This window comes from Dysidea avara, chromosome 9 (genome assembly GCF_963678975.1).
Source record: "Dysidea avara chromosome 9, odDysAvar1.4, whole genome shotgun sequence".
Lineage (NCBI taxonomy): Eukaryota > Metazoa > Porifera > Demospongiae > Dictyoceratida > Dysideidae > Dysidea > Dysidea avara.
The window spans coordinates 9,193,532-9,220,492 of record NC_089280.1 but is presented as its reverse complement, the minus strand read 5'-3'; the positions used below and the strand labels follow the sequence as shown (position 1 = coordinate 9,220,492).

The 26,961-nt window shown below is 38.3% G+C and overlaps 3 protein-coding genes and 2 long non-coding RNA genes across 5 annotated transcripts; 1 reads left to right on the top strand and 4 right to left on the bottom strand.

Annotated features, from left to right (window-relative positions):
• The first annotated feature begins 1,755 nt into the window (after window positions 1-1,755).
• LOC136266036 (uncharacterized) lies at window positions 1,756-6,781 on the top strand. Its single transcript, XR_010705868.1, has 2 exons — window positions 1,756-1,937; window positions 6,390-6,781. It is a non-coding gene; the product is annotated as an uncharacterized lncRNA (long non-coding RNA).
• Window positions 5,755-9,415, bottom strand: LOC136266026 (uncharacterized). The gene is made up of 6 exons (XM_066060985.1): window positions 8,675-9,415; window positions 8,543-8,610; window positions 8,440-8,494; window positions 7,335-7,513; window positions 6,705-6,790; window positions 5,755-6,651 (listed from the first exon to the last, which is right to left on the bottom strand). The coding sequence occupies exons 1-6, from the start codon at window positions 9,294-9,296 to the stop codon at window positions 5,940-5,942; spliced, it is 1,722 nt and encodes a 573-aa protein (XP_065917057.1). The 5' UTR covers window positions 9,297-9,415; the 3' UTR covers window positions 5,755-5,939.
• On the bottom strand, window positions 9,301-12,053 carry LOC136267461 (uncharacterized). Its single transcript, XM_066062624.1, has 7 exons — window positions 10,714-12,053; window positions 10,601-10,660; window positions 10,167-10,543; window positions 9,962-10,123; window positions 9,802-9,908; window positions 9,401-9,743; window positions 9,301-9,350 (listed from the first exon to the last, which is right to left on the bottom strand). Exons 1-7 carry the CDS (start codon window positions 11,679-11,681, stop codon window positions 9,301-9,303), a joined length of 2,067 nt encoding a protein of 688 aa, XP_065918696.1. The 5' UTR covers window positions 11,682-12,053.
• Window positions 12,054-12,346: 293 nt separating this feature from the next.
• Window positions 12,347-18,404, bottom strand: LOC136266035 (uncharacterized). The gene is made up of 4 exons (XR_010705867.1): window positions 18,249-18,404; window positions 13,180-13,241; window positions 13,054-13,120; window positions 12,347-12,993 (listed from the first exon to the last, which is right to left on the bottom strand). It is a non-coding gene; the product is annotated as an uncharacterized lncRNA (long non-coding RNA).
• Window positions 18,405-23,579: 5,175 nt separating this feature from the next.
• On the bottom strand, window positions 23,580-25,670 carry LOC136267460 (nose resistant to fluoxetine protein 6-like). The gene has a single exon (XM_066062622.1). It carries the CDS (start codon window positions 25,668-25,670, stop codon window positions 23,580-23,582), a length of 2,091 nt encoding a protein of 696 aa, XP_065918694.1.
• Between the last annotated feature and the right edge of the window lie 1,291 nt (window positions 25,671-26,961).

Genomic DNA, 26,961 nt, shown 5'->3' with positions numbered 1-26,961 from the left:
ACCAGATCGACTCATCGCTGACATATGTCCTGATTCTAGTTAATGCAAGTTTAACCGTAGGTTAAACAGGGTTAACTAGCAGGACAGACTTGGTGCTACCTGTAAGGGCACCCAAACCGGTTAGACAACCCCAGTGGGTGCATTCCTACCATTCAGGCGCTCACTTCAAAGTAGGCCCCACAGAGCGCAGACACATTTGCGTAAACACGCTGCTGAAGTTGTTGTTCGTGTTCTGCTCTTCTCCCATCCCTCCCTCCCACTTAATTCTTTCCATTAGCCAAGGGTACATTGGTTAATGTGACATGGGCAGTGCTCATTACTTTGTTGGCTGGGTTAGACCCAAATGTCTCTTGAAGTATGTCAGGCTAGTTTTCTAGGAACAATTTGAGCCTGAAACTTATGCTAGCAGTACATGCCGGTCACGGTTTAAGACCGTCATTATAAGATCAGCCAGGCATGTCTCACAGGCTCTTCTGATTCCATTTAAAGCCTGTCGGTTGAGCACCACAATACGCCCATAATCCCACTACCAGATCGACTCATCGCTGACATATGTCCTGATTCTAGTTAATAGTAAACAAAGTGATTTGTCACCATTTGTCACCCTTAATCACCCACAGAACTCAATACATTACCATAAAAGTTAGTTTGTAATGTACAGGACAGAAAATCGGCCATATCTCAGGAATGCTTAAAAATATTTAGCTGAAATTTTAACACAAGATAGATGAGCACCTAGTACCTCATTTAAGCTATAAAACAAAAAATTGACCCATGTGCCAAAAAGGTAGGTTTTCCAAGATCAGGTCACATTTTCTGATGGCCGTGTGTCATCAGCTCAAAGTATAAACCACTTCAAAGTCGGCATAACAATGCTGTAATTGAAACCACAACTCCACCTTATAGGTATTGTTACATCATTGTGACACCTCCACTTCTTTTATAAGTTGTTAACTTGATGATTTTACTTACTTGTGATAGCCACTTGCCTATGGGTATACACCATTGTATTGAGAAGTGTGCAGTAGGTGAAACATACTTGTAATTGCTCACCACAAAGCATACAAAGGTCGCTGAGATCTGAAGTTACTCTCATTACATGTACAAACTTGCAGCTAGAAGCAACTGCAGTTTCAAGACAGTCCAGATTGCTAGATGGCTTCCTAATTCAATTGTGCCATTTTTCCCTTTAAAATGTATGGGAAACCCGGAGAAAATACCTTTTTTCAGTTTTTAAGCACTGTGCATGCCAAAGTAGCTAATTCCAACCCAACAAACAATATATTTCTGAGATCGGCAATCAATATTCTATCTGTTGAGCATATAAAAAATCCATTTTTCAAAAATTTAAAAATGGGGCAAAATTATCCTTCTTGGAGTGGGCTGAAAACCGTGATAAAGATCGAGATACTCTAATAGAGCAGTCACTCTAATAAAGCAGTCACAGTATTAGAGCAATGTGTAGCGAGCTATGTAAGGATTTTTATGCAGTTTATCAGCTATAAATGCGTAACTGGTGAGGTGGCCATGGGTAGCTGTTGCCGGCTAACTGTGACCTTTTTTCTTTGGTCTCACCTTACCAAACCAGAGACAATGTAGTGCCTCAGTTCATTTTGACCCCTCTTTCCATAAGTCTGGATCTGCCCCTGGTCAGCCCCCTCTCATATCAACTGCTACCTCCGCCACTGCTTGTCGGTGGTTGTTTAGTTAGTACACTCATCAAACGAAATCGGCAAAGCCAAAAAACAAAAGGCTTTTGTAAAAGGGAGCGAAAACTCCGCACCTGCGAATAATTAGGTATTATGGTCACCCGTGTTTCTCCGCGTACCAAAGTCAGGTATTAACCCTTCCTTGTGACCTTAGTGGTGACCTCAGGTGGTTTTTGGACTATTAGTGCTATTGAACAGGTGGCGATTTTCGCTGTTTCACTATGGAAGGTATGTAGTTTCACTCGTGTATGTGCACCTCAGTAGTGATCGAGGGGTCCGTCACTGGCAGGAATATCGTCGAACATCAGAACTGAAATATGGAATATGGAATATATTCAAATCATATTTCCGTATATGTACGTGTATTTTCGCATATTGTTCTTATCACGTGATATAAGATTACGTCATTTAATTATCTGCGGCGGGCGTCAATTATATCAAACTTCTTGTTCTCCTCGCTTATCAGTTCTCAAGGTTATTCCACTGCTTGATGGTTCGCGGAAAGTAGCTGTAGCTCTGTTGGTAAGCAGTTGTTTTGGCTGGAGGGATTATACTTACATTCGTCTTGGCCAGCTCAGTTACTGATTGAGTCTATATAAAATGGCCCGCTCCCATTGCAACATGCCGGCTAACCATCATTGTTCGTACTGCGTAATCCTGATTTGATTGTATTCGTGGGGCACAGTCTTCCATTGGTGTTTACACCAGGACTCCACAGTCAGTGGACTTAGTGACTGGAATCCCATTTGTCTGCTTAATTTTGTTCAGTTGTCCAGCACATGCAATCTGTGCTGGGGGTGGTAGGAAAGGGCAGTCCATCAAGCCCGGGAAAAAAAAAACTGCGTAATCCTCGGCGTAATCGTCCCAACTGTGTGAAAAGCACTTTATTTGATATGAACCAGTAGCCTAGATAAATAATACATGGATGGAATGTAGAGAAATATTCAGGAATATTGAGGAATCCAATTGAAATATGGAGTATGCAAGAATATCGCGAATATTTGAAATATAATCTGAAATATGCAGGAATATGGAATATCATGGAATACAATGCCCATATTCCAAATATCGTCGATGATTTCGCTAGTGACGGACCCCTCGGTAGTGATCACGAAGGACTGTAGGCCTATTCCTCAGCCAGTGTGTCACGAGTGAATAGGGCTAACTTTAAAGATGTAGTGGTCTTTTTTATTTATTTTTATTTAATCATTACTGAGCAGACAGCACAATTGATGTACTCAAGAAAAGAAATTAATTAGTGCAATCACAGGATGTAGTTACAATGATGTTGTTTAGTTCGACACAGTGCTGTATAAAGTTCCACTGAAAAAGAGTTAATGTTGTTTATTAGATGGTAGATTGTTCCAATCCTTTAATAAAAACTTTGGTGCAAATAAGTGGATGAGTTTGGTGTAATGAATCGTCTTGGGTGATATAGTCTGGTAGATCTTTCCATTGGGAAGGGATTGACGGTGGGCACTCTTGATGTACAGTTTTGAAAAATATTTGTAACCTAGGTAGTTTTTATTGTGATTGAATTCTTAGCCTCGTGTAGCATGCATTGTGAGCTTTTCACTTCATGGTTTGTGTAGGGTTAATTAATTAACTTACAGTATTGACTTTTTTATTATAATCAGTCAATTATGCACCTATCAATGTCATGCCCTAGGGTGGGGTAGTACAGGAGATTTGATAAAGTCTAGTGTTATATTCCCCAGTATTGGGGCTGAGAAGCTTGTCTAAGCCCCACTATGTCCCCACCTCGAAAAAGTGGTTTCTATAGGCGGGTTGCAACCTAAGGCATGGTCTGGTAAGAAGTTGCTATGGCTTCAGATTTCCGGGGAAAAGTGATGACAAAAGTATTGAGCATTCTATAATTTGAAAACCTTCCCTAAGTGTAGGTTAGAGACCTAGCACAAGGATCTTTGTGGATTTTTAAACCGAGCAAAGCGAGGTGTTTAAAATCCACAAAGATCCAAGGGTCTCTAAAAATGTATGCATTTTATATGGGCATATAGGTGGAGTCATTGTGAGATTGGGTTATATGTTGTAGTGACAATGTCACACAATTTAAAATAATCACGGAGAGACTGAATGTGCTTTTGCCGAAGTTTTGAAAAAATCGAAGCTCACACCGCTTCCTTTCACGTTAGACTCGGATCTTGCACAGCTGGGAAACGGCAGTGATCGAAAACGTCAAGCCGGGTTAGCGGTAGCCAGTACCTATGGCATCACAGCATTGTAAAGAACACATGTGTCGAAGTGGCGGCTTGTGTGAATTTATACAATGGGAATGAGTTGTCAGGATGATGCAGGTGGTGATGAGAAACAATGACTCAAAGTGAAAAAAGTATGGCCATCCACACCTGTGGAACATTTTATTTGTAAACTCCACCTGTTTAGCTTGTACTTGGGGTACAAATTGTAGATGCATAAACAGTATACCGTAGATTCCCTAAAATTTCGGCATCTTTAAATATTCGGCACTCCCCGTGCTTTGAACGCAATGTGCTCTAAATTTCGGCAAGCGGAAAGAAAGTTTCTATTACAAGTGTGCTAATTTTTCGGCACTTGGAGTACTAATTGACGAAGGTTTCTTTAGTATTGAGGATTCCCAGTGACCTCACATATTATGCTACCTCGATGCTGGATGAACTGCCTAAGCACAAAGTGTAAAATTGTTCACGGAACAAACGTGCCCAACGATATCATCGTGTGACATCACGGCTACCACAAAACGATCTTCGTTTCTGTTCACAGAATAACATCTCTCCTAGAGCCCACAAACATGATACATCCTCAGATATAACACTCTGTTTAGTCATGGAACACTTCATGCACCAACTGGGAGCTAGCGAGATTTAATTAATTATTACGAGATAGTTAGTTTAATAATATTGATTGTGGTTTCTGTTATTATTAGTGTCGAGTGACTGTATACAAAAGCGATGCAGTAATGACATGATCTCTTCTGGATAATGTAGGCAATCACGGTATATAGTGCTGCAGCGAAGTGAGTGTTGCGGCCAGTATCGTCAGTTCTGCCACAAGGCGTTCCTGTTGGTCCCTGTAGAAATAAATCCAGAAAGTAACCAGTAAGCAGATCGCAAATAACATAGCCATGAAGCGTGTAGACTGTATTAGGGATAGATCCTTAAAAATTCGACAATAACACCGGGCTGGTACATTTTTTTCCTAATTGTTTGGCCAGAATTAATTTATTTCTGCCGAATTTTTAGGGAATCTACGGTACTTACACTAGTCACTAGTTGCAAATGCCTCTAACCACCTTAGTATGACAGTCATAACTTGGTGTCCAATCTGCGGAGTGTGTGGTTTATAAGTACACAACTACAACACAACATTTGTGTGCTAGATATGCATGTACAATAAGAGAACAGCTAGCTAGACATTTTTACAACTAACTTCAAAGTTGCAAGCACATGTGTTTTTGTGGAGTACTAGTCCCACTACTGGGGTTTAATAACCTGTACACACCTAAGTAGTGCAAGGGTAGCCCAGTCAACTGGGTTTTTTGCATTGTGTAGTGTGTGTGTGTGTATACGTATATGTGCACGTGCATGGGTGACTGTGGTTGTGTGCATGCATATAATTGTGGGTGGGTGGTGTTGCATTTTTTTGAAGAATGGTATGGTATTAGGAAAAATACCTCCGTATCGCACTTAGAAACATGGGTGGGCTATGATTTATACTTTCACCCACATTGTGCTTGTAGTAACAGTTTTAGAACAAATGAGTACCACCAAGTAAGGTTTGAAGTATCCCAAAAAGTTAATAATTGTGTGTGTCTTAAAATTTTGTCCACTTTACTGCAATGTAATAAGTTAACGAGCTCCGATCCAGGGATTGCCATATAGATCAACGGTTTCAAGTTTATTATCTTGATATCATTATTATATGTACCACTTTTAGCTGTTTAGCATGGCATTAAAAGGTGCCACTTGAGGTTTCACTTGCATATCAAATCATGGAATTTGGTTTACTCATGGCTTTGATGTCCAACTAGTTCAAAGATACAGTACACTTTGACTTGTTATAATTATATGAGACAGCATTACATTGTGGAATTATGTATTACAGTTTCGAGTGTATTTATAACTAGTTGATGGTCTGCTTAATGCTATCAAACTGTATGATATAATGTATATATGAAACGTGAGCAGATGTTACAATGTCTGAGATACCAAGCTACAGTTTGTGTATATGTGTTTACAGTTCAATAATGTTTTCTTTGTTTTCTGTCCCTGATAATGCTGGATAATCTTTTATGTATTGGTCATATGATGAGTCCGATACTGATTTGAATAACTGACTTATTGGTATTACACGATCAAAGTGGTTCCCATTGGTATGGTACAGTTCAATGTGGTAATTGCTTGGGGATGGCAATGGCAAATTGGAATGTAGGGGATTATACTTCAGTGTGTTCTTTGGCTGGTACTGGAGCCATTTCCAAGATGAAGCCAATCCAACCATACTGTACACGTAAATTGGTAGGTGTAGAAAATAAGAGAAAGCATAAATCTCTACTTGTGTAGCAAAGGTGCCTACTCTGCTTACTGTTTTACAGTGTTGAATAATATTTTCTGAGCTGTCTGATAAAAATTGTGTGAAAGTGTCCGAATTGTTTGATATAAACTCCATTATAATCCCCCGTAGGTTTGTATGGTGTTTCTCATCTCCAAAAAGCTCCTTTGAGAATGATCTGAAAAGACAATTACCATCACCAATGATCCTATCTAGAGACCTATTCTGCTCAGATAGTAACAGCTGGATGGAGAAAGTTGATGGACTAGGTGGCGTAACTGAAATTTCCCTACACTGGTCTTCTGTGATGTCTAGTCTCAAAGTACTTGCCAACATAAGACGGTAACTGAAAATACTGCTAGCAGATAGTGACAGCTTGACAGGATTTATTTCCCTACAGTTACTTTATGTAATCAGTATGTTATTATTCTGACATTTATAACTTGCCTGTTTGATGTACACAGTATTTGACTTGTAATTGTGTGTAATGACTTGATTGATGCTTCGACGTGTTGTTCCACTGAGTTCAGTGTCTATACAAAGATACGCCCATAGCATTGTAAGTCTATAGCTATGTCTTAGTCTCAATAGTTTGGAAACATGATTCATGTTTATGTATAGCTGTACACATAGAATTCACTGTAAGATTTAGGGGTAAAGTTACATTGGCGAATGAGTATGTCAAGTGATAGGTAGACTCATACTGCTACGAGTAAACTCATTATAGCTAACTAGTGAACAAATTTTGCAGATTTTTGTCTTAACCTTAACTTTAGTCCCACATCATTTAAGAGGCACATAACAATAATTTAGCACATTATATGCACTCCAATTGGAATACGTACATATTAATGTGTAACATGGCTACACTTATAATGTTTGCATGGCTACATTTACATTTATGCTGATATGCGTGATATATTGACAACATGAAGTACTGGCATGTACTTGGATGAAATATGTATGTATGCACGTAATTTGCCTGTTATGGACAAGTTGGTCAAGAGACTCAAGACTAAAAGTTTGTATACGAATCCGATTATATCTAGCTCAAACAGTTGCATAATACATACATACCTTTCTGCTTTCTGAAAGTTTGTTTTCCCTAATGTGAATTTTCCTACACTTTCTATGAACACAACGTTGTTTAAGTCTCTCCTTTCCACCAAATTTCTTTTTATCAAGGCAATAACGACACTTTCCACAGTCTGCCTTTGTACATGCCTCACACTGACCACATCCTTGTCGTTTTTTTCCTGCAATAAGTACGTACATTTATATGCAAAATCAGCTAAAGCATATGTAACCATTGTAAATACTTTGTGTGATATATTTACATTTAATAGTTTTACCATGGCCACAAGGGTATATATATGCCCGAGGGCGTGGGCATATATATCAGGAGTGGCCATGGTAAAAGTAATATACCACTTGGGTATGTTCACCTAATATTATGTGAAGAAACAAAACTACATTCACCACTACAAAGCTATGTAGATATTTATTGTGGGTTTGAATTTTGGGCTGTGCTATTCAAAAAAGAAATGATTGTGGATATTTCTGGTTTTAGTGGTACCATTTCTAGCCAAGTAATCCAGTTAAGGAAATAGTCTAAGGTACTAGAGTAAGTGCTGAAGAGTAGAGGTTACGTATGGTTGAAATGTGCTGTTTTGAGAACCAACCCCTACACTGCACAAAGAATTATTTAGTGGTGTGTAGTAGTTAAACTATGTGATGATGACTCATTTGATTATTTTTCCGTGAAGAGAATGCTATAAGCCTATATGCTAAATAAACTCAAGCCCACAATGCAAAACTTTAAGAAACCCAATAAATATAGAGAATCGAAGGGAACTGATGCTTTTTAGTTGCCTCAGCATAAAAGGCATTGTGATCAGGGCTATAATATGATATCGTCCTAACCACAGGTAAGGTTAGGGCGATATCACCCTGTGGTCAGGACAATATGTGAGTGGTTTCGTTTGACCTGAGGTGTCAAAGTGGTCTAATGGATGTTAAACAGCTGATCAACAGCTGTGTATAGGAGACTTGCAGCAATATCACTTCTAGTATATAAAATGTAAACTCTGTAAAATATTGAAGTAAGCTTATGCAATCTCAGTCGTTTAGTTCAGATGACAACTTTATATGAAATATGTGCATGTAGCTATGTATATTATACCTTTCTTAGCATGTGAGAATTTATCATCCATCAATTGTGAGTGAGTAAGTAATGCCTATGTACAACATAACTTATACTGCTACATTACAAAGGCTATAGATACCTGTTCACTTGTGGTACTGGTTAACTGTGATTTATCACTTTGTGATATACCACCATGATCCATCATTTCTAGTTGTTAATTAAACAATTTATAGATAATAAGATAACTCAGTGACTGAGATATGAACTGTACCTGTAACTGCAGAATGTTTCTTGCCTTTTGGACGGCCAACTGAAGCATGTGCAGCTGCTTGGAGTGGATCATCTCTTTGCACTGGTCTGGATCTTTTCGGTAGTACTGGGCACTCTCCTTTGGTTTTCCTCTTCATTTTGCTGTACTTCTTTGTCACCCGATTTGCTCTACAAATTTTTGTTGATCTCTTTCTGGAGTCCAACACCTCTTCTTTCATCAATTGCTTCATAGCAAATAGACCTACTTCTGTTTGTGATGTCGAGGCAGCTGAAACTAGTTCTAGGTGTATGCCATGTACTTTCTCTTTTAACGTCTCTAGAACCTCAATGTCATTAATCATAAACGCAGCTGCAGTACATTTTGCTAATTCATCTCTTAGCTGTTTCTGCAAACAGAGTAACTTTGAACCAGCTGTTTGATGAGGTGGAATGGGGGTTAAAGAATGCATTGTGGTTGATGAGTTATCATGATTGTGTGCATCATCTTGCTGATCAGCTAGTTGATAGTCATCCTGATTAATGTACATGTCAATTTCGTTGTCAAAAGTCATGTGAGGACACTGTATGCATGATGGAGGAAGGTCATTCCAAGTCCAGCAGAAATTTTGAAAAATACAGAACATGTGTTTACATGGTATTTGGCGCAATGTATAATAAGGGCATGTGCAGTTTCCACCCTTAATGTCAATTGAATAGTCACCATTTTTTGAACATATTTGGTAAATGCCATTTACTTTGTCTACTTCAGTAATGGTGGAGATGTCGATAGCTTTAGCTTTTTCAATACTTGATAGGCAGGCACTTATGACTGGCTTGGGACGATTATGTAAAAATGAAGGAAGAAGCTCCCTTGGAAGTCGGTGATCTCTAGCTTGCCTGGCTGACAACTCTATGTACTCCTTTTCTTGCTCAGGAAAGACATGCTGTAGTAGGAGTTTTATCAAAGAAAAGACTGACTTATCATTACGTAAGATAAAATAGTGGTTTTTCAAAACATTGTTAAATGACTCTGTGTAGTTATTGGTGTTTACTTCTCCATGAAACTTTTGTCTGAAAACATGGCACCAAAGCTGTGAAATTTACATTATAGTTTGTTATGTACACTGTATATACAGTAAAAAAACTTACTGGCTTGCAACTCAGCCATTCATTCTGCAGATATGTCTGTAACTTTTCATTGTCTTTGTACCAGGAGGAAGTAGTGATCTTTACTAAGGCCTTTTCGTGATCTTCTTCTATACACAATCCTAATACAAATACTATTCTAAAACAAGACAAACGAACTTACCGGTTCTGGAATACATCAATTCTTTAAATGCTTTCTTTGCAGACTGCTTCACTTCAGGTGATACACCATGGTGGGAATTGTTTACCCATCGTTCAAAAGCTTGAAGGGTGTGGAAATCACACACAAGCCTGACACAATTTGGATGTATATCCTTAACAGCTCCTAAAATAAAAGGTAAGAACAATCCTGTTCACGGGTGATATACCTAGTTCCTGTGTACTCTTGTCAGTCATAAAGAACTGCGGACACCATGATGGATTCCATTCTGCCAGTTTCATTAAGCCTTCTCTTATTAGATCTTCAGTTTCATACTGTGGGATGATGGTCCCTACTACTCTCCCTATCCCAAGAGATGTTTTTACAACAACAAAAAAGCAGGGAAACCCATATCGTAAGGTTTTGTATGTTGCATCCATACAGGTGATAGTATTACCATACTGCTGTAGCCATTTACTTTGCTGCCTTGTTTGGAGGACTAATAAAAATGGCTGTTCATCATTAAAGCATATTTCTTCTTGATCAGCGTCTGGCACAAAAACTTTTGACACTGCCTCATCTGCCTCTTCCAGCAATTCAGAATGTCTATAATATCATACAGTACATAAAAAATAACACCATTCTATAATATTATCTATATACCTTTCAATGGGATTCTTACTGTTCATGTGGGACCCAGCTTTGCTTATATGGCTTTCAAGCCTATAAAATAAAATATTGTAGCTATATTGATCAAATTAAACTAATTCATATACTTTGCAGTGCCTTTGTTGTATTGCCGGAAGTAATGCTTTATACCTGCAGTGCTTTGTAGTAGCTCCATTACTGCGTCTTGATCAAAGAGTCCATTACGTTGTTTTGTCATAACTTTTGTTACCATTACCCTGATGTCAGCCTTTGTGGGATAGTAAGCTCTATTAAATTGTGATGGTGGTTCAATCAGCACTCCACTTTCAATGTGGGCTGGTATAAGATCTTTCTCAACCCAACTATTCAGAAGCATTCTTAAAGCTCTTTGATTTAAGAAGCACTCTAGTACCAAGTCTGTGACCTTCTGCTCTATCTCAGTTAGAGGTTTCATTGTAAGCTGATCTTTGATGGATGATGGAGTGTGTGATGACAAGTGTGCGCATAACAATGGCACTTTGATTTCTAAAATTTCCATCCCGTTGCTGACTATAAGGTGTCTAATGTGAATGCATGCTGGACAGCCAAGACGACGAGAGCCAATTGAAGCACGTGATTTCTTCTCCACATCTAGACTTGGTGGATTGAATTTTCCCTTGCCTCCACGCAAGCAATTATATGTATGTACCCATGATGATGTATAGGAGAACTGGCCTTTGTTTACTCTAATAACACCTTTTTCTCTTGTTTTAATGTTGGCTTTAGAGCCATTTCGGGCAGTGTATTCACACTGTGTTTGAAGTGTAAACTGTTGAAGCCACTTTTCCCATTTTTCCTCATTATACGGCATCATGTAACCAGTTGCATTTGGTGTCTTCAATTTGTCTGGGTTTGAAGCATAACATTCCAGGTGGAGACCTGCTAAGTTTAAGCAACACTGAGGAAGTCCCAGTTCTTCGCAACGGTCAACTTTTTTTTTACAGGTGGCATTGCTTCCGTCATGTCGCAGCTGCTGGCGACATGTTGTGATGTTGTTCTGCTTGTCATCACAGCTATTGCACACATCAGCACCAGCTTCTTCATGCTGTTTCATCATTCGGCAATACTCAGTACTCCTCTTATTTCTGTAGCATGATATGCAGCGACCCAAGATTTCTATGTCAGCTGCATTTATAAGGCACACATAATATAATGTTGTAGCTTACAGTAAATATTTATTCACGTACACACTTCTGAAAGTACTGCATGGTGACATGCACACTATTATGCAATTTTGTTTGCATTGTTTTATATAGCTATGATCTGATCTAGGTAACTAATGTGATAGCTATAGCATGCCTCATTGGATCCATGCCTCAATAGCTTGTCATTTTTATATTAAGTCAAGCATAACTATTAATTTTTGTACAAAGTGCATGGAATTGAAGCTAGTTTCCTTCCCCTTAGAAAAACTTTCTAGCTAGCTTAAAGCTCTCTAGCTACACCTTTTACATCCATTTAATAGCCTTCGGCATTGGCAATCATGAATACAATTAGCTTTGATCAAATAATTCAGAGAACAGCTCACCACGACACCATCAGTGATACAGTATACGTCCTACGTCTAGCTACAGGGTAGCTTTCGAGGCATGGAATGCACTACTAAACCTACAACAGCTGACTATATATATGCCAGCTGCAGCACGATGATCGTGTGCACAAATATACGTCAGTATACCTTTACAGCACTCCACAATCGCTTGATCTCCACTCTTGGACTCGAGCTCAGTAGCATTGTTGGCCATATCTCGCGATAGGTACAAACATGTGACAATTACCCGCAACTCAACTCTCTGCACTCGAATAACGCGCCAAATTCATTCTTTGTAATTTTACCGTAAATTTTAGTTTTATGTACAATAACAATACAAACTATTCGTAAAATAAATTACCATAAAAAGTTATAGTGAATAACAATGCACCCATCAAAGTTTTGTCAGTCTAACCCCATGCCAGCAAAGAGGGGGATTTGGTCAACTCTCAAGTCAAAGTAAATTGCTCTGGTGGAAAAAAGTAGTCTGGACGTCCACCTCTAGGGCTGGTGGTACAGACTACACTAATGGTACAAATGAATAGACAATTTGTTTGTAAGTGAACACATAGTAAACTGGCTGCTATTTCATAGTGACTACATAGTAAATGCATCACCCTATGATGTAACTTTAGTCTAAATCATGGATCATGAATTTTTATCTAATTAAGCCCCTCATTTACCTAATTAAGCCCCTCGTTTACTTAGGTAGGACAAAACTTTGATAGATGAATAACTATTGTTGTTAGTTCATTCCAGTCTTCTTCACCTAGCCACTTCTTAGATAGACAGCATTCAACTTCCTTGATGATTCAGCAAATTGTCTCTTATGTATTCGCTAGAAATAAGGAGAAAGAAGAGAACTGTAGTATTGCTGACATATGCACTAAATACATACCATCACTGTACAGTATATGGATGAAGCGTGAAAGTCATGTGTCCTTGTCATGATCATCTATAGGGACCTGCCATATTGCAATTTAAATGTTACATACAACGGAAACAACTGTGTTACAGCTTTTACCTTACATAATTCTTAGAGGTTTGCATGTGGTAGCATGACTTCAACATGGTATTCACTAACAGCTATAGTAAAAAGAGAAAGAGCATTTCACTATTTGTGGTGCAACTCACAATATGTGACCAGGCCTGCGATAATAGGGCATGTGGGCACATGATTTTTGCCTACTTTTTCACACTTTCATCACTCATAACTTTTAGTACCATTATGCTATGGCATTGCAATTTTCAGCGTGTAGTAAGCATTTAATTGGCATCATGATGCAAGTTACAGAATGGAAATATACTTTTCCAGTACTAAGATATCACCTGTAGAGTGATTGGGTGTAGTTTGTGCCCACATGCCCTGTTTTCGCAGGCCCGGTCACATATTATGTCATTTCATTAGAAAGGCTGACACCTTGGGACATCCTTAATATAGTGAGGTGAAAGAATGTATCCATAGTGGTTAGCAAATGTCAGCATCAACCAGCACTCAAATAAAGTAGCCACCATTACCACTCACTCACCAACCACTACAGACCTCTGACTTACACAAATCAGTAAGTCAAGGACCCACATATTTTGTCATACATTTCTGGACTCAACCCTGTCTCTTGAAGCCACCACTATTTGCACATCACTGCAAATGGGACCATAGGCAAGTGTGTATACCATCACTGACAGAGGTATCCACCAAGTGCTATGTATTTTGGCACTATTTAGCCTTGTTGGTACCGGTTAGTTAGCCCTACATAACAACTGCATGAACAATAGGTATGGGGAAAACTATTTATACTAGCTTGCGTTGAACCAGGTCAGCATCACTGACCCAGATATATAGTAATCCCAGTAAGGCGAGGATCTGAACCGGGTTGATTAAAGTACACCATAAACACAAATGCAGTCACATGTACATGCACACATGGACACACCCACACATGGACACACACCCCACACACTCGAGTTGTAATGATATGGTATTTGGGTGTACAAGTTTAAGGAAAAATTAAAAATTTTAATTTCGATTAGGGATCACAGAAAAAAAAAAAGTAAGGAAACAAGGAGGTCACCTACACCTGCAGATACACTAGTGAACATTTAATTCGTAATCCAGTCTATACCCCAAGACCAAGACTAAATTAGGGATTAAATGTTCACTAGTGTATCTGCAGGTGTAGGCAACATCCCTCCCTTGTTTCCTTGCTTTTTTTCTATGATCCCTAATCCCTGACCCCAACACTGCTAAACAAGACAAGGACAGTTGGGAATTTGCTTCCCCAGCTAACACTAGGTACCCATTGATGTTAGAGCTGGGTGAGCTATTTCCCTGGTTGACAACAAGTCCCTGTTATATGGCTGTGTAGACTGGAGAAAGTGAGTAGAGTGGAAGACCAACTGGTTGCTACAAAGTTGTTAAATAACACGCACATTAATAGACCACTAAAAACCTGTAGTCAAACAAAGATCTACTTTTCAAGAACAGCAGAACAATTATGCAACAACTTCCCTGTAAGGGATTGCCAGGGAGACTCATATGGCACACCTTAAATAACAATTTAGAAGTTGGCACAAAGGTACCATGTGAACATGAAACACAGAAAATCTTAGCCACACACACATAATGAGAAGGTAGATAAAGTGGGAATAAACCGTAACAGAAACACAACAAACTGACCCTTGTGAAGTGAAAAGCCATAATGAACCCAAGAAATAGCTGAGAGCCAGTAAGAGGTACCTTTATTCTGGTAGCACTCAATAGCCCAACACAAATAGGAGGACAACGAGGCACAATACATTTGGAAAGGTCTATACAAATTAAGGATTCTTAGCAGAGGTACATGTAAGCTGTTTAAGCAGTTAATTTTGACAATGGATTACATGCAGTAACAAAGCTGACCTGATATGGTAGCATAGACCCCTTCCCCTTACAATTTTCACTCTAACTTCAGCTATAAAGTGACAGTGTGGGGCTTTGATCAACAGTTGACAACAAGTGTTGCTAGGATATTACTTGAACACGAGTGCTCATAAATAATAGTTTATGTGTATCTATATCTGCTGCTTGTTTACACATGTTACCGATCTGATGATGATATGCAAAAAAAACAAGGCCAACAAAGCCAAAGCCAATCGGAGTATTGGTACACCTCTACACCTGAGTGGTGCCACAAGGGCTCACAACACTACTGTAGCACTTACTATATGGGCTACTGGTTAAATGCCAGGACAGAAACCAAGTGACAGGCTGCACCAGAGAACTAATCATGTTAGCCAGGAACAAAACTTTTCCTACCTGCTAGTCAACATCAATTTTGTCACACACTTTCTCATTCTGTTTGCTGCTGGCATAATAGTTATGTACATTTCTAATGCCTCACACACAAACATACATACCACGTATGCATGCATGCACATACTATACACTGCAAATTTGTCATACCTACCCAGTTGACCGGGCCACCCATGCACTACTTAGGTGTGTACAAATTATTAACTTCCAGTAGTAGAACTAGTATCCCACAAAAAGGTATACCAACACATGCGTTGTTGAAAACTAGCCATCTACCCAGTGGCGTAGCCAAACCTGGCCTGGGAATTGCCCTGGAATCAGACTAATTTACCTCACCATCAGCCACCCAGAGCAATTATAGACATAGGCTGGATTAAAATTAGCTACTCCATTATTGTGATACAGTAGCTTAACTTACACAACACTAACTGTGTTATTTTCGCCGATGTTTTTCTTTCCATCTAGTTGATGGACAGAGATGGGGTATCCAAGGGATTTTCCCTATGAGTAACTCAATGAGTGATATCCACAATTACGTTTCTTGACGTAGCGTACATTATCTGTGATGTCACAAAACAAAATGGCCGTTGTAGTGTGGGGACTTTGTACATGGAGGTATTGGGCGGGATGGTGTTTCCCTATGATAGCATTTATAAATTCGAATAAGGGTGAAGGTGAGACTTATAGTATATAAGGCAATTCAAATAAGCCTATTTATGTGCGATTTTAAAATTTTTGGTTTGTTTTCCTTGTTGGAGTTCGTTTTGCACTGTCACAGTACGTGTACTACTTCTTACCTTTATTATCTCGTGGTTCCATGTGTAAAAATATACAGACAACATTCATTTCTAATACTGTGAGCCGAAGTCTCTAAAGCCCCAACACTAACATGGCCATTTTGTCAATTATGACATCAAATTTTGTAATTGCAACGTCAAAAAACGTCATTGCGGATATCACTCATTGTGGAGAAATAATAGGAGGCAATAAATAGAAGTGAGATCATGTGATTACAAAAAACCACGCAGCATTGTGACATGGAGTGAAGAACAAGGATTGGTATTAATTCTTCCAGTATAGTGGGATCGACAGTTAAGTTAAACATTTGGATTAACTTGTGTAACTATCAGTGTGGTCAAAACTCAGATCAGAGGCAAGATATTTGAAACAATAGTTGCGTAGATACTACTTAGTGATAGTTAAAACGGCACGGAATACTTGTTCAGTCAACAACTGTTTTCTTTTTTTTGTTCTAAGCTGACAACTCTAGTGGCAGTGGCAGGGCATAGTCATCACGTGATACAACAATAAAAGTACCTCGTGCTTTAATTCAGGTTTCTTCCTAGTCTGATATGGTATTAACACACATACAGAGATGTATGCACGGAGTAAGAAGGCCAATAGCTTGCTAGCATTCACTTAGAGTAAGGTTAAATAATAGTTAGACACCAAGACCAAGGGAAATAAGCAATTTAGTAAACCTGATGACCTGAAGCTGTAGCGTCCCGAGTGCAGTGAGGGCGCTACTAAGGGCCTGAGGGGTTACTAAATCGCTTGGTCGCGGTGCCTAACTTATTTAGACTATGGTTTAAAGTACGTACCTTTATAACCAGAGCATGAGTGTGGGGTGAAAGAGCAATGCAGAACAGTGGAACGGTTTCTTCCTGAAGTTCTAACAGCATCCACAAAAATAATTATTTGACCGGTTACCACATGTAATGGCTAGAGCTACAGTAGATATGCCACTTAGTCTACTATTTGTTCAGAATTATTTGCAGAACACAAAGAAGAGTATTACAGTATTATCAAGTACTCCAGTGTGCCTTTTGTGTTATAATTATCATGTACAAAATTGCTTGAGGGCGGGTTACTAAGAGAACATGTGTAGGTGACTAAGTGATTTAGTTAACCTATAAATGAGTCATACCATTCTAAAGTACACTAATCACCCTGCATACAGTAAAGTATATTATAGTGATGCATACACATTTTTAAAATGCTGTAATGATGTCCATATGAAGATGGGCATGTGTATGTGTGTTGCACGGTTGAATGGCTTGCCAACCCAGTGCCCTGGCATGGCAAAAAGTCCGGCTACACCACTGAATCTACCTACGTATATAGTTTTGCATCAGTTCATAGGTAATGGTAGCACATAAAATTGTGGGGCATATGCTTCGTGAAGTTGTCAAATCCAGGGCTTACCTGATCCCTTAGTCTGCCTGTACTTGAGAGGTAGAGTGATATCATGATTCCGAAATTATCCCTAGGGGGTGCCAAGGTGCCATTTTAATAAATTGTACAACATTGAACTGCTCTTTTCTTAGCCAGATGGTGAGTTTACCTGAAATATTTAACAAGCAGGCAGGTAATGTGCCTAGTGCCCCTGGGGGTCCCCATAAGGGGATTTGACATCTACATCTTACCCCACCCCTGAGGCTGACAGCAGTAGTTTGCCGAACCAAAAATTATTATATTAGGTAAATAAATCCCCTCTTCGAGGTAGGGACATAGTGGGGTTTTGACAGGCTTATTAGCCCCAGCCCCACCCTACCAGGGGGTGGGGCATGACATTGATAGGAGTATAATTGGCTAAACAAAAGTCACTGTAAGTTAATTACCCTATACAACCCACAAGGTGACAAGCTCACAATCCGTACATCCATGAGGCTAAGACCACTACATCTTTAAAGTTAGCCCTATCTATGGCCCTATTCACTCGTGACACACTGGCTGAGGAATAGGTCTACAGTCTTTCGTGATCACTACTGAGGTGCACATACACGAGTGAAACTACATACCTTCCATAGTGAAACAGCGAAAATCGCCACCTGTTCAATAGCACTAATAGTCCAACAACCACCTGAGGTCACCACTAAGGTCACAAGGAAGGGTTAATACCTGACTTTGGTACGCGGAGAAACACGGGTGACCATAATACCTAATTATTCGCAGGTGCGGAGTTTTCGCTCCCTTTTACAAAAGCCAAAACAAAATGTCCTTACTGTTTGTTAGCTTACTTTCCTTGAATTAGCATTCAATTATCGTTCATTACACCATGACCGGCTCAGCAAAAACCCTTTCCAGGAATTTTCTCTCTCCACAGCTGCCAAATGCTTCTCATCCTTGGCCACCTCTCCAGCTGCAGCAGCTACCCAAGCACATTAAGCAGAGGAGGAAATAAAAGCAGGCTGAAAAGTGCTGCGTATGTATAGTATATGGAGACATCAAAGTAAGCAGAACGACCATATTGAAAGTTAGGATAAAAAATACCACCATGCCACAGGCCATCATCATACTGATCATTAAGAATACCAGGATGGTCTTGAGAAAAGGCATCTTATATAACAAGAGTGTCATGACAACGGCTTCGTTGCAGATAGCACCATGAGAGCAGCCAGATGGCGCATGGCCGATAAGGTGGTTTCAAGACAAGTTTTCAATTTTGGATGACCCACTTCATCTTTTATGTAGCTGTTTAAGTAGTTGGAAATTATTCACTTACTTCATACTGTGCCTTTCTCCATACTGAAGCCTTTTTTCATCAGTTTGACCTTAACCTTTGTACTTCACTTGGTTGTATAAAAGTTATGCAGTGCAGCTTTTCTGATTCTTCATGGTACCAAGCTTCCTTACCCTTAATTTTCATTTTGGAGGTTTAGGATTACACAAGTCTGCTCCATCTCCAGCTGCCTTTTTAGGTTCACATATAACAGTGTACATAAATTGGCTTCCACCTTTCTTTCTCTTGATGTTGACCAGCTTACTTTTTCTGTGAGGAGGCTGCTGACACACTTTTCTAACATTTCTAGTAATTCTTTCATTCTTCTGGCCTTCAGCAAGACCTGCATACTATACTAGACCAAATGTGCATATCTTTGATTTTTTTAAGGAAGAAGAACTGGCCCTAATTAGCACTCCCATTCACCACACTCTACACTAAGATGTTCTATAAAATAAGTTTAACCTATCCCTACACCTACAGAGCTACTGAAACAGAACCTACAGAATACAGAATAGAAAGAAAAAAAGGAAATGGGGCTTAAACAGCCCCCATGATGCTCCTCCCCCTGTGCTAGGTCAACTGATGCTGGAACATGACCCTTAAAGGGATGACAAGAGAAGGAGCGAGAACCCCTTATGCACATGATGGCAGAATGCAATAAGGAGAAGCCAAGACGGCAGCGAAGCCAGTTCATAACCCTACAGTAGGATGATTTCCACTACATGATAGGAGGAAGGCCAGGTGCTTGTAAGCCACAGTGGTGGATGTCAGTATTAGGGATCAGGTATGCTTAACTGTTCTGGCACATCCTTCTGGTACAAGCAGTGGCTGGCTTAAAGGTATTCCTAGAGCCTGTCTTGGTTTGGCCATCCCTGGACTGGAATTCGTTGTTGGATTACATCTGTGGCTTGGAGTCATCTTGTTTCCTCTTTCTCCATTGTGCACTTGCCTCTCTTCTATAGACAGCTTTGGTGAAGAAGACAGGATATCCTTAAAGAAACTGTCATCACCACAAAGTGAAGTTATATAATTAAAAACTAATGTGCCATCATCAAGGTACTATAGGTTTAAATATACCAGATCACAAAGATGGATAGAGAATCATAGAGTCAATGAACTGCAGAAGAACAAGTGAAAATAATAAAGGGCCCAAAGGGTCACCCTGTTGCACTCCTGATGAAGTTAGCAGTTGCCTACTGTACATTACCAAATTAAACGTAACTCGGTACCAAAAACGTATGTCACAATTGCCATCACCCACACAGTGTATACAAGAATGTAAATATATAGTGGTAAATATACAGTATACCATTATTATACACATTACAGCCATTGTACACGCACAACTCAGTGACAGCTGCCACTGCAACACAAGAATTCCTTTGGAATCTCATCAATGTTGTTATACAGCTATGAGTGCTGGTCTTCTATATTATTATTTTTAAATGTACAGGAGCACTTGAACAGCCAGCTCTGCTGGTCATGGTGTGTCCAGGGGAGAAGATGTACAATGCGTGGTTTAATACAAATACAGTACATGACAAAAAAGAGAATAAAAACATGATTGTACTGAAATATATAACTAACAACTTCAACCCATATCATATAATTAATATCAAAAATAGATAATAAAATTATTACCTATTTCACATATATACAAGAACAGAGTATATATATGCATTATGTAGCCTGTACATGCGTTGAATGCCACATAGTCATTGAATAGTGGCATATAGAACGTCAGCTAAATGCTCATGAGTCATGAAGTTTGAAAGTGTATGCAAACTTCATGTTCCCATGGCCAGTTGCTTTGTTTCTTGTAGAATATTGAATCACTACAGCTTGCTGCTTTCACTGTGAAGACAGAGTCAATACTGCAACTGGACTTTACACCTCCATGTCAACAGTACCAAGAAATTATATCACAATTGTTATTGCCCACACAGCATACACAAGAATAATAAATTTAATGGTAAACATAATATTACATATTGCAGTCACTATACATATGAATTGAATGATACCATAGCTGTCACTGAGAATGATTTTCTTGAAATCTAGTCATAATAGTTATACAGTCATGAGTGCTGGTTTTCTGTTGTAAATATAATTATATATTTATTTAGTGAGCAATGAGTTCTGATTATCATGGTGTGTTCAAGGGAAAATATGTAGCTACACAGTTTCATACACCCCTGTATGATAGCTATAAAAGTAATGCAAAAACAATTGTGCAAGATTGCACTGTAATTAATTTATACATTAAAGGTTACTATATACACATCTCTGTATTATGTTCTATAAACCCTTTTACGATATAGATGAGGTTCACAATCAACTCAATTTTAATGTCACATTTGTTAAGCTATAGCTAATAGCTACATACTAATACAACTTCATTAGAATGTAACCACAGTCAACGTCAGGCCAGTGCACACAATACACATTAAGGATAGTATACAACACACACACACACACACACACACACACACAAACAAACATATCACATATAATGACTAACTACCCATGCATACAATACATCTACTGTACAATGTTAAAGGATACATTCATTAATATGAAGTCACATTTGTGAGATTTCTTGTCATAGAACTATGTCTGTTCCCCCAGATAGTATCTGCTTCTCAGATAATTACAACTGAGTTCCTCTTCATAACTTTATTTTTATAGAGTGCAACGTGACTAACTATAATTATTATAGAGTGCACATTTTGTGCTTATCAAACAGAATGCACTTTATAGCTGTATACTGTCAATTGTCACAATTGAAAACTTAAAAATTAACAAAACAAAACAGAACAGAACAAGGTTACAATCAGCTTTTACAATGGATAAATCATCCAAAAGTGCAACAGTAACACACATGAGGTGAATAGTATTACATACAGCCATTGTACACATCAACATGCAGATTCACAGCTGCCACTGCAATGCAAGAATTTGTTTGGAATCTCATCAATGTTGTTGTACAGCTATGAGTGCTGGTCTTCTGTATTATTATTTTTAAATGCAGGAGCGCTTAAACGGTCAGCTCTGCTGGTCATGGTGTGCCCAGGGTAAAAGAAGTACAATGCGTGTTATATAACTACGGTATAATACAATAATGTAATTAAAACATGATTGTACTCTACCAAAGTCTTTGAGTTGGCAACAAATATCATTGTAGTCATATTGGATCAATTCCACAGATCATTTACACCTACGTATGCTAGTACAGTACTTATAATTACTATGTAAGGTTTTCAATTTGCATAGGTATCCTATTATTCTCATGTTAAAATAGCTTGGCCACACAAAACGTGTGTGTCCATGAAAGTAAAGAAAACTGCAACTGATGGCCAAGAAAGAAGTCTAATACATCTATTTACATTGGTCCTTTATCATTGACTTGCATTGTTCAGTTTTGCCGCATTCCTAAAATTAATAATTTGTTTCATTGGCTAGTACCATATAGCCTAAATATTCGAGGGGGGAAATTTTCATTGATTTTGCGGTTTTGGGTGTTATCAGCGAAAATTTTACCCTCGAAATATTTAGACCTCCATATAGTCTAATACATTTTGGGAGTGTTTGCAAATCCGCAAAATTTTTATTTTTACCAACATTGCTCAACCTCGAAATATTTAGGCTATACGGTATATACTTTTTCAAAAGTCATTGTACAGAAAGACAGCCAAACTACTAACACATTAGGAACGCAGCAATACAAAGGACCAATGTTGGATAAATATGATAACATAACTCTTGGCTGCACTAGATATCAGCTCTATTAGTTGCCAGTTACTTTTGCTTTTGTGGACGTACCAGACCCTTTTTGAGATGTTGGAATATATCTACAGGTCAAATTTCATTTGTGTGATGATAGTTCAATCATGCATTTACAGCATATTTATTTTAATTAGTGAATATACTCGGATAGGCATTCCAATTGGTAAAATGTTTAAACTTGACCCTTTGGAGTTGGGTTCAGCTTAGGTTTTTCTTCTCCCTATTATAGGTTCTGTAGCTTTTTAGCTACTGATACATAAGGTATATAGAGGAACTAAGGGAGGTGTGTTGTAGCATACTGTGTAGTGGTTACCATGCACTCCGGATTTGCACTGGAGGTATATATTTTTATTACTCAGTGTATTCAGTAGAAAGCAGTATAACTATAGTACAGGAGATAACCTGTAGAATGCCCAGACCACAGGGCATTACTGCATTTCACTTTATTTTCGTGCAAAATTTTTTATGATAAAAATGTTTGTGTAAAAGTATTTTCATATGATTTACATGAATGATTGCCCTATTAGAGTAGTTTGATCTTGTGTAAAAATTTTCGTGTAAGAAATTTTCGTACAAGTTTTGCATACGAAAATTATTTTACAATGAAAAAAAACAAATTACGGTATATAGACAATGCCTCTGATCACTGCACTGGGTAATATCAGATATACACCGTAATTCCTTTGATCTGCCCATTATCTACATAATCATCAATAAGTGCAATATTACTTCAAAAGAAATCCCTGCATGCCATAAATGAATGCAACAGCAAATAAATAAGTATAATGTGCACACAATGTCTGCATTTAATGTTTATGGAATCCAAGTTGTGCATATGTTACTACTTGCGACGACCTTCTAATCCAAACAATGTAAAGCAAAGTGACACAACTTTTGATATTGGGAACTCCAAAAACACAAAAGTCACACTTGACCAGGCAAAAGTTATCACCACAGCAAACACACAAAATATAGCATATACGAAGTCAGTTAAGATCAGAGTGGACTGAAGTGTGCCATACACGATCAGTATAAGAATTATGTGACTAAGATACGCACCAAATGTCAGTTTGGCCAATGGTTCCCATATAGACCATGAGAGGTAACTATTAACTACTCCACCATATCCAGTGTTACAGATGTAAATTAGAATGGATAGTCCAATACTCCAAGCTGGTCCGTTAAACATTAAATACAAAACAGTCTGAAAGTCACCAAACTCAGTTTCCTTGTAAGCACCAAACATTGTAGTTGTACACAAAACTATTGTAGCTACCCACAGGAGCATATATATCAGTAACTGTAACCACTTGCTGATGGACAGGTTAGTTATCCAGTACTTTTTGTAAAAGATGTATCCCAAAAGTATACCTATTAGGTATGTGTTAATTCTATAGTGAGGCTTCAAATATAAATATGTGGTCTCATTGGTATCTTCGGAGTGTTTACCAGTGTTAGCGTGATAGTTTCCATTGACTCCAGCTTGTATTCCAATAGCAGTAGTAGCTCCTATCATTACAAGTGATATGACCATCAATCCTACATGCCGATAGTGGTAGAGTAATAGTATAATAATAGGAGATAAGATGAACAACTGCATATCAACAAACAGGTACCAGGTAGTCCCATAACAACTCTCCTCACTGTCAATAACATTGCCAATATAAAGTAGATTGTACCACCAATTGTCTTTGCAAGATGCGGCTAATGGGGTGAAGTTCCATAGAGGTCCTTGGCCAAGGTGATAGATCAAATTTATGCAAAAAATTGTGTAGAAGTAGAGGAGTGGTGAAATTCTAAAATATCGATGCAAATAAAAGTACAAATACCTGAATCTACCATGCTTTTCTATGTCCTTGAATGTCAAATACGACGACAAAAATGCACCCAGAAGAAAAAAGCTCTCTACAGCTAAAGATATGTTTGACACTGGTTGAAACACAAATCTGGTGAGCAATTCTTTGGCATAGCGGGGATTTTGAACAAGATCAGGGGAAAAATGTGTAACATGAATCATAATAATTAAAATCATTGCATGAAACTTAATCCCATTTAATGTTTTAATAGCTGATGGTGACTGTTTCATGGACACAAGGACAGGAACAGTGTTGTACAAGGAGAATGCTAAAATGAAGTTCTTGACAGTGACAGTTGGTTTTTTGATTTTTTGTTCTGGTTTAGGTATCAGAGGGCCTATTTCACTATCACGATTACTTTCCTTATCATCTGCTTGTATATTTCCATTGAATTTGCTGAATATTTGATGTGATTTGAAAATATCGGTTGACAGCAGCCACAAAATTATGTCCACAGTAGTTCCTGCAATCACCATGGCAACTATTACTCCACATATTATGAGAATCAGAATGGAGCTAATATTGTAATTTTCATCAGTTTGAGGACACAAAGTTGCTGAATTATCGGTAGTGTCAATGGTTAAAGACACAGTTCTTTTCCCTGTGCTAAATGGGTTACCAGACACTGTTATTATACTAGTAATGTCCATCTCTGATAAGATCCTTATAAATTCTTGTGAGGAACAAGCTGAGGGAAAACATACTCCAACTCGAATGGGGATTGGTTTAGATATAGTAGACATGTTCAATCGCATTGCATAAATACAATAATCTGTTTCACCAAAATCAGTATCTTTTAGGTTAATACACTCATCATAGTATCCAAGATAAGATGTGTGACCCTCTAATATACCATGGCTTGGTTTACCCCATGAGTCCAAGTAACGTAACATCAAAGGAGAATTTTTTGATTCCAACATGAGCAACTTATCAAGTGCTTTACTACAACTGGCACTGATGTTGATATCATCATATGACAAATCAAACTGATAGGCAGATTCAGCTGGTTCTTCAATATCATACATTGCAGCAATACATGGTAGAATAATAAGTGTGTAAATCAATGGTGTAGTCATCTTCCTCTATTTAATAATCAATAAATGAATAAAGGAAATAAAATTGAGCACAAAGTAAGTCAACAAAAACAAAATCTAATCCAACAGCCAAGCTGTAAAAAAAGTGTGCGGCCCTCAGAAAGGCTATGGTGAAAAAAGATGTGAAATCCAAGGTGGCGGCCAAGAAATGGCTGTGATGGTAGGTTAATGGTAAAAATTTTAATAATGACAATTCAGGTAAATTTTGTGAAACGGCACAAAAATTCACCTGAATTGTCGTTATTAAAATTTTTACCATTAACCTACCATCACAGCCATTTCTTGGCCGCCACTTTGGATTTCACATCTTTTTTCATCATAGCCTTTCTGAGGGCCGCACACTTTTTTACAGCTTGGCTGTTTTGGATTAGATTTCATTTCTTTTTGTATTTGTATACCCCAAAGCCGGCCTATGGCCAGCTTTGGGACTTTTTTAACCTATGTCTTTTTTTCTTTACTACAGGAAGAAGAAAAGATGAAGTAGATGTACTTTAAATATTTTATCAGTAAATGCACAAATTATATATATAATACATATGTGACCGGATTTGCGAAAAGGGGGCTTCCACACACATCCAATTTGCCAACTTTGACAATTGATAACTTCAGATTGGAAAGAGCTATTGCCTTGAAATTTGGGCAGTGGTGATTTCTTTGCAGCTGAACTCTCTACATGATGGTTTCTTTGTAGCTGGATTCTCTACAAGGTAATTTCTTCTAGCTGATCTCTCTACAGGGAGATTTGTTTGTAGCTGAATTCTGTACAGGTGATTTGTTTGCAGCTGAGCTCTTTACAAAATGGTTTCTTTGTAGCTGAACTCTCTACAAAGTAACTTCTTCTAACTGATCTTTCTACAGGGTGATTTGTTTGTAGCTGAATTCTGTACAGGTTATTTGTTTGCAGCTGAGCTCTTTACAGAATGGTTTCTATGTAGCTGAACTCTTTACAAGGTAATTTCTTCTAGCTGATCTCTCTACATGGTGATTTGTTTGTAGCTGAATTCTGTACAGGTTATTTGTTTGCAGCTGAGCTCTAAACAGAATGGTTTCTTTGTAGCTGAACTCTCTACAAGGTGGTTTCTTTGTAACTGAACTTTCTACAAGGTGACTTCTTCTAGCTGATCTTTCAATAGGGTGATTTGTTTGTAGCTTCACTCTCTACAAGGTAACTTCTTCTAACTGATCTCTCTACAGGGTGATTTGTTTGTAGCTGAATTCTGTACAGGTGATTTGTTTGCAGCTGAGCTCTTTACAGAATGGTTTCTTTGTAGCT